The sequence below is a fragment of the Indicator indicator genome, chromosome 11 (genome assembly GCF_027791375.1).
Source record: "Indicator indicator isolate 239-I01 chromosome 11, UM_Iind_1.1, whole genome shotgun sequence".
Taxonomy (NCBI): Eukaryota; Metazoa; Chordata; class Aves; order Piciformes; family Indicatoridae; genus Indicator; species Indicator indicator.
The window spans coordinates 20,948,966-20,957,577 of record NC_072020.1 but is presented as its reverse complement, the minus strand read 5'-3'; the positions used below and the strand labels follow the sequence as shown (position 1 = coordinate 20,957,577).

Genomic DNA, 8,612 nt, shown 5'->3' with positions numbered 1-8,612 from the left:
CTGTTCAGGTCTTACCAGGTTCATACCAGGATACTACAGGTATCTTAGGTTTTCTCTGACGGGTAATGAAAACATCAGGTTTAGCCAGTAACACTTTCTGAAATGCAACTGAAGTCTGTCCTTGTGCATCAGCTTGTATCTCCAGAGATTCTGGCAAGGTCCAGGAACAACATCCTGAAAGGGATTTATTCTAGCTCTTCTTTAGATAGCTTCTAAAAGCCACCTCTATCTTTCTACCAATTTCAAAAGGGAAACTTGCTTAAACTAACCCCCTAACTTCTGTATTCCTGAAGTTGTCTGAGGTGCATTGCCCCTACAGCACTGTCATTCACTGAAACAGAATCAAAACATGCTCCACATTCATGCCTTTCAGATGGCTCTGTGTTACCCAACAGGGTAAGCATCTGCAAGATAATTCAAAGACTCCTAAAGTAATCAATACTAATTCTGTCACCTCGTAATAGCAGTTGTATTGACATGTCCCTTCTTGCTGAGATGCATAAAACATAGCAGATTTCTAAACTACCTGCAAAACATTATTGTGCAATTTCTACTCAGTAAACCTTTCTACTTGGAAAAAATTAACCTTCCTCTAAAAACTACATCAGAAATGAGAAGAAAATAATGTTTTCCCTGGAAAGTGCACGAATGACATGCTCACTTCCAAAACCTGCACATTATCTGTCTTGTTCATAAATCACCAGAATACATCTTTACCTTTTCCATAAAGAAAACAAGAGCATACAACTCATGTTAGTGTAAGACAGATGAGATTTTTCTCCTGCCTAGGTTTGTAAAATATCTTGATCAGAATTATGTCTCATCCTGTCCTCTAAAGGCTCTATAATTGTCTTAAATGAGAACAAGTTTTGGCTTATTGAAGCTGTTAAGATTTGGGTGCCTTATTCTTTTCTATAAATTGTGTTTCCATTAAAATACTTACATTCCGCACTAAAGAAAAAAAAATCAAAACAACAAACAAACAGAAAAATAAATTAGAACACAAAATCTATTTATACTTTTCTGTGTAATCCTTTGTTGGCACAGCTTGAGCAGATAATGCCACACCAACAAGACTATACTTTGTAAACATATGCAGTTGCCACGTTTCTTTGTTAACACTGTATTGTTCTCTTTAATGTTTGGAATACATACAAACATGAGATCTCATATATCATTTCTTACAGCTGTTGCATAGTCGATTATAATTTTTTTTTGGGGGGGGGGAGGGGAGGGAGGTATTTTTACATTTCAGAAGCTGCTTATAAGCAGCTTGCTTTGTTCCCAGACTGCTTGAGCCATTCCTGTGGGAGCTGCATCAGCTTCTCCGAAGCAGCAGTACATCCTGGAACTGGCTGTCAACACCAGATTAGTATTTTCCAGTAAAGCTTTATTTCAGAGACTAAACTCTGATCAGACTTTTATAAACAATTAGCCAATAGCTGGTGAAATATAAGGTTTTGGTAGCACAAACCTGACTGTTACGCCAGCCATGGCAATTCAAGTCAGGGTAGATGCCCAGCATAACGGGAAAAAAAAAAAGTCAGCTGTTACTTGAATAAATTTTGGTAAAGCTGTATGCAAATAAAAGACTAATCAAAGGCTAACTTAAATTTTGAATATCAGAGTAGAGGACTTGTAAGGACTATCTGTATCTTCCTCAGCCTATGTACCAGAAGCAGCACAAAGCAGCCCTGAAAGTGTTATTCAAGTGTGCTTCTCCTTACTCCATAGCAGAAACTAAAGAGCATCATTTAACATCCTCCATGAAGATGACAGATCAAAAAACTTTAGGACACACAGAAAAATTGGAGGCATTAGAAACGGAAGTTTTGTATTTAACACGTTATTAAACAGTTGAAGCTGCACCTAGTTACAAACAGTTCCAGGGATCAGCCCTGTTTACATTTTTAGTGAAGATTTTGCCTTTCTGTTGAGCCATAAAACTTAAGTTTATTAACAGAGTTCAGATGGCTTTTCTAATCAAACACAAGAGCAGCTTGCAGGGAAATAGCATCTATGGATGCAACTGCAGGAAAGAGATTATCTGTAAAGGGCACTGAATAGAAGAGTAATTTTTAGGGAGATCATTCCAGGCTAGGTTCAAGCCTTCCAGTTGGGTGCAAGCTGTGTGGAGCCTGGAGTCCTGCATCTTAACTTTTGGTTGATATGTAGTTTAGAACACAATATGTTTTAAATATAAAGACCAGCTGTTTAATTCACTTTCTTGAAACTAGAGAGTAAGCAGGGACCACAATTTAATTCCTTTTAAGTACTTATTCTTGGCTGTTCCACTTTTGCCATGTTCATTCTTGTTCTTGCTTTCTGTTCAACTTTATAAATGTTCAGTTTTAAAACCTGGATATTTTAATCCATACTGGAATGCCTTATTACTCTTATATATCTCTATTTCTGTTTTTCTCTCATCACTGCTCAAGTTTTTCAAATGAAATGTTTCATTTTCAGCAGGATAGGAAAAATTCTTGCTGGCTTATTACTCAGAATCTCACTAAGCCAAGCAATTGAGAGACTGTATTTTCAGCAATGCTTGCACTGAGTGTACTTTAAGAATATTAGCTCACCAGTTCTAAAATTATAACGAAAAATTCTGCTTTTTGTTCATTTTCACATGAAATGTATAAACAGGCTACTCAAGTCCCTGAATTTCTGCCTCGTATGTGTATGTCAGCTGTGCAGAAGAAAGCAAACTATTTCAATTTGAGGTGACTTTTGCTGAGCAGCCTGACATGGTTTGTGGAAGACCCTTTAGTCTCTCCCTGGTCATCCTGCAGCTGCTTCACTAACTGGTATTTCCTGCAATCCAAATACATGGTGAAAAGTTCGACTATTGTACTAGGGGATGAAGAACATAACCTTCCTAATTACTCTTGGAGGCTGCAGTTACTTCTCTGTTATTAAATTATCAGCAACACTATTATTTTCAGTACGTCTAACTGCATGGGCAAATTATCTTTTCACTTGGGAACAGAGACTTGGGGGCACCTTATCACACTCTACAACTACGTGAAGGGAAGTTGTAGTAAGGTGGGGGTTGGACTCTTTGCCGAGGCAACTTGCGACTAGATAAGAGGGCATGGCCTGAAGCTGCTCCAGGGGAGGTTTAGGTTGGATGTTAGGAAGCACTTCCTCATGGAAAGGGTAATTAGACAGTGGAGTGGAATGGACTGGCCAGGGAGGTGGTGGAGTCACCATCCCTGGAGGTGTTTTAAGGAAAGATTGGATGTGGCACTTAGTGATGTGGTCTAGTCAGTGTGGTGGTGATTAGGTCATAGGCTGGACTTGATGATCTCAGCCATCTATCCCAGCCTCAATAACCCTGTGATTCTGCAAATAATGGAAAATTAGTCCCCAGCACATAATGTCTACTGAAAGGGTTAACACTCTTGGAGTACACTATGCTCCTTTCCTGTTTATCAGCTCTGAAGCAAATGAGGGAGGTAAGTAATAGGATTGCATTGTTCCAAAGAAAATGTTTTAATTTTTCTGGTGTCATCCCATGACTTGTCAAATACATCTGTACAAGTTACTGAGGATGGTCAATTGCAAGCACGTTTTTCTTGCCTGTGGTTGTATGTTAGCCAGACTGAACTGGCTCTGGCAAAATAAAAAAAGGTTGGATTATGGAAGAATCACCAAGGACAATGATAGGGTTTTTTTTCTTAAATTATGAAAGCGGTAATTTTAGACAACTCTTGAAAATTGGCAGAATCCAGTCTGTAGCACCACTAAGTGTAATAAAAACCGTATTTGCTCCAATGCATTTATTGTCTGCCATTTTATTACTTTTTAATTGAAACTTTTACTTTGTGATACATCCACACAAGCCACTTGCATTCATGTAAAGTTATTCTGATTCTAGGAAAGGGCCTGTTTTTTCTTAGATTAATAGCATGCTGATCTTCGTTCAACTTAATAATCAATCTGCATGCAAACTTGCCCGTTGAGATTGTGAAAGAAATCATACATCAAAGTGGCTGGTGATCCTACCCAAAGGAAGGCACCAGGTTCCCAATTCTGTAGGTGATGATATACAGCAATGAAGACAAAACTAGGACAGCACTTGCACTCAGTATTACATGGTACGTAGCCCTGCTGCTTATAATTACCTAACATGAAAAATAATGAATCCAACCCAACTTTGGTCAAAATATGTACAATTTCGTTACAAATCTCACTGCCAAAAGTAGTTTTTCATTATTATTGTCTGTTAAATTTCAAAACCAAAGTTCCCTCTTAGTGCTGCGTATGTGCCCAACTTTTGCCACCCTAACTGTAGCAGAAGAATTGGAAGCTTTATGTCACTCTTTTTATCTTTTGCAAGACAATTACGCTCTCGTCTCAACTTTAAGCCACCCCCTCAGGTTTTAGCCTGGGTGCCTCCAGACACACCTGTACAGCGAGGTTTGCCTTCTAGAGAAGGCAAAGGCGGCGGTAGGCCTATGCCCTCACACACCGCCGCACACCTACAGAACGGTGCCGTTGCCACCGAGCAGACAAGAGGCGCCTTTCGGGAAAGCTGTGGCGGCTTCTGGCTCCTGCTTGCGTGGCGGAGGCTCGACGGCAGCACGAGAGGCAAGCAGCAGCCCTCAGCAACCGCCTGTTGGAGACCTTTAGGCTGCACCAGGTCCCCGCGCCCTACCTGGCGCGTCCCGCTCTGCCCACATTGCAGGCGCTGCCCGCGCAGCTCCCAGCAGCAGGCGGGGCGAGGCAGCGTTGGTGCCTGTTCGGCTGCCCGCGTCGGAGCGGATCAGGGGTGTCTCCGCAGCTGCCTGCTCTGCTAGCCGTGTTGCCAGCTAGCCGCCCGGGGGCCGTGCTGCCGCCGCAGCTGCGAAGCCCAGGGAGCTCGGCGGTGCTGGCACGGGACACCGCGGCGGGGCGCCGAGTCGGGTTGCCGCGGCGGACGGCGGACAGGCAAACGCCGGACCTGCTACATCCGGGCTGCGGCGACGGCGGCGGGCACCTGCCAGACAGGGGGCCTCGGTGACATTGGGCCTTGGCAGCTGAACGGAGAGGACGGCTCCGGAGCCTTGTAGAGAGTGAGATCTTCGGCTGCGCCCGCTGCAGCCATGTTTCGCGTTATACTCACCCACGCCAAGAAACACCCCAGCGTGAGTACCCGGCGGCAGCGCCCTGTCTGCGGGGGCACTTCGGCTTCAGCGGCCGCCGCCCTCTCCCTGCGCCCTCCCCTGTTGCCAGTCGTAGGCACCGGCCCCGCCGGTCGCCCCACTCCTCGGTCTTCCGTCTCCTTTCCCTCTGGATGAGAAAGGGGCCCACCTCCCTCTCGGGTGGGCCAGGGCTGACGGCGTGTGGGCAGATCAGGGCTGGTCGGCGAGACACGGTCAGGTCCCCTTTTTCCTGTAGTACGTGTGTGCGTTTTCTCATGCTGCAGCAGCAAGGCTCAAGGTAGCTCTACATTCTTACCTCTTTTCTTACACCCCCTCACTCCCACTTTTTTACTTTATTGTTAGTGGTACAGATGGTGTGGGCTCTCTTAGGCAGTGGAAGGACTCATGTTTATTGGGTTGTTAAGCATGTAGCAGTATTTTTTCACGTCTGTCTCTTCCTAGCTGCTTAGTAGCTCTCTGCCCCCAGAGGTGTCCTGTAATACGAGGAGCTTATGTCAGGGCTTTAGAGGACAGTGTGCTATGGCTCAGTGTGTAACCTTGTTCTTTAAGTTGTCATTATTTTTGTCCAAAATTCATGTAATAATGGCATTTTCCTATATTGTGGTGTGACGTTTTCATTGTTGTTGTAGTTGATCCCTCTATTTGTGATCATTGGATCTGGAGGCATTGGCGCAGGCCTGTATCTCATGCGCTTGGCCATGTTCAACCCTGATGTCAGGTATGTATATAATCATTCACAGTGCGTATGCTAAGGGAAACTTCACTGCCTTGATCTTTATGTTTCTGAAGTCCTTAGCGTCATGCTCCAATAACACTGGCATTCATTGTGTGGATTTTTCCTGAATTTGGAGATTTGTTTGTTTCCTGCATGATGCTTAGAGACTGCTGATGGAGGACTGTGTCTTTTTCTGTGGAAATGTATTCCATGGTCTGATAACCATAAAACACAAATTTTATTTATTTTGAAGGTGCTGTCATTGTTTTAAGTTGTCATATGTTGCATTTCTCTCAATAGCTGGGACAGGAAAAACAATCCAGAACCTTGGCAGAAAATGGCTCCCAGTGACCAGTACAAGGTAAAATTAAAAATACAGATTTTTAAGAAATGTAATATCAAAGGGGGAGCCTGCTGCTTTAGGGCATGTGACTATAATTGAATGTAGCTGAAAGAGTGATGTGCTACCTGTGTTGTGCAAGATCTCTGTTTCTAGAACACAGAGAGATGAACTTTAGATTTAAAATATTGCTCGAGATAGTTAATGATGGGATGAAAGGAGACCTTACAGAAGTTGCATTGAAAGAAAAAGAAATTATCTGTGGTAAGACTACCTCATAATAGAAATGAACTATGTGGAGGACAAAACCTCATGTAAGTTCTGAATTACAGAAACTGCTGGCTTTGCTTATGAGAAGCAAAGCAGGAAAATGTCAGTGTTAAACCGTAGTCAGTTCCATGGCTTGCTTGAAAATTGTCTGTAAGTAAGTGGATGCTATAGAAGTGTTCTTTGAGTAAAATTCCAGTTACTTTATTAATAAGAACGCCTGAAAAGGTGTGTAAAACATTTGGTAGTCTACAGAAATCAGATGTATGAAGTGGTGTTTTATTTATTCTTGTTAAGAATATTTTAAAATTACTTTCAAACAACGAAAAAAAGCAAGCCCATTGTATTTTCAAAGCTAGTGCCTGTTCAGTATCATGTCTTGTTATTCTGATCATTGAAATAAACCCAAAACCCCCATACACCAAAACAAAATATTTTGCATTTCCCTTGAAAGTCCAAGGGGGAGCATCATACTTTGTTTTCTTTGCTGCTTCTGGAATGTTGCTGTTTCTTAAGCATCTAAAAGAGGCAAATTCAACATAGTGCGTGGCACAAATTCTTTCAGAGTGCATGCCTTATGTAGCATTCCCCTTCTGTCTTAGCATGAAAACACAAGCTCAAGCCTTACCATATTTGGGTGTGTGTATCATTTGGGATTTTTTTTTGCCAGATCTGCACTGTGGGAAATGGAAAGGCAGATACTCTGAAATGATGGTGACTTTAGTAAAAAGTGCTGGTAACAAGAAGTTTCAGCCTCTGAGGGAATCATTTTTCTTTTGTATACTTCTCTTTGTAATATCAACCTCCTCAGTGTTCCTGAGTTCCTAAGTTGAAGACCTGACTCCTGAAGACTCCTCTGTGTGGGAGTTGCACAGAAAGCTGTAGTCTGAATGTGCTGTAGGCTGCTTTGTTTTCTCTGAGGAAATTAAAAAACAAAAATAAAACTTGGGCATAAATAAAAGTAATCAAGCCAATAGCTATTTTTTTTTTCCTCTTAAACAATAGCATTGCATGTTTGCTGTCAAGTCTGGCTGGGCTGCCAAAATAGCTTTTAGTCTGTTAGGTCATTGTGGTCAGTGACTATTTCGGCTGTTCTGAATTGCTCATAACAGGATCCAACTTTATTAATACAAACTGTGAAAGGATCTGTTGTTACTTTCCTTCCTTCTTGTCAGACTTTGTAGTTAATAGATGCAGCTACTTAAACCAAACTTTAGAGCATGGGTTTAAATGTTTTCATGTGCCAGTATCTGTTCACCTATGCCTGGCTTTCTGTCACTTGGCAAGCTAGGTCTTAGCCTTTGGTATACAGAAGCACATAGATTTGGGGCAAAAAAAGGATAAACTCATCAGTACTGCAAGAACTTCCTGTGAAATTGGCTTTTCATTCTGGGGTTTAAAGAGGAGACACCATGGGTTTTTCTCTAGTCATAGACATGAGCATGGCAGACCTTCTAATATTGTATGTAGCATGAAGATAATGTTAGAAAGCTACTGCCGTTAAATTTATTTATTACTCTGTAGTGTACAGACTTATTTCAGTTTCTTGATGAATTCAAAGTTTTTAGTAAATTTCATGAAAAATGAATATTCAGGCTTCTTACTTATTCTTTTCTCTCCCTCTCCTAGTTCTACTCAGTTAATGTAGACTACAGCAAATTTAAAAAGGACCGTCCTGACTTCTGAACACCACACTGATCTCCCTAAGCTGCACAGAAGGTCTTCCGGAAGCCGTCCGTACAATTGTCACACTTAATCATCCTGGAAATAATCCAACTTGCCTCACACTGCACATGGGCATGTGTTTGAAAGTGTTTTGATGAGGCTTAATAAACGTTTGAAACTTGGAAGTGTCTGTTCTTTCGTTTTGCAAAATGAGAATGTCCTCGTATTGTTTGTTGTATCACAGTCAGATGGTAAGCTGAAGACAATTCATGTTTCCTCAACAAGAAAGCAAAGTTGTCTTGATGGATTTTACACCTAGAAAATAATTGCTTATTCATGCAAAATTCTAGCCTACAAGGACTTGAAAGCTTGTAAGCTTGTGTGTGTGTGTATATACATTTTCTTATTGCACCTGAATTTTTCATTTTAAGAAGTTTTGGTAGCGACAAGTCCATGCTAACAAGTCCTTGTCCAGAAG

General features: G+C 41.8%; 1 protein-coding gene across 1 annotated transcript; it reads left to right on the top strand.

The window, feature by feature from the left end:
• The first annotated feature begins 4,995 nt into the window (after positions 1-4,995).
• On the top strand, positions 4,996-8,313 carry NDUFA4 (NDUFA4 mitochondrial complex associated). Its single transcript, XM_054385044.1, has 4 exons — positions 4,996-5,129; positions 5,777-5,865; positions 6,163-6,223; positions 8,099-8,313. Exons 1-4 carry the CDS (start codon positions 5,088-5,090, stop codon positions 8,153-8,155), a joined length of 249 nt encoding a protein of 82 aa, XP_054241019.1. The 5' UTR covers positions 4,996-5,087; the 3' UTR covers positions 8,156-8,313.
• The last annotated feature ends 299 nt before the right edge of the window (positions 8,314-8,612 follow it).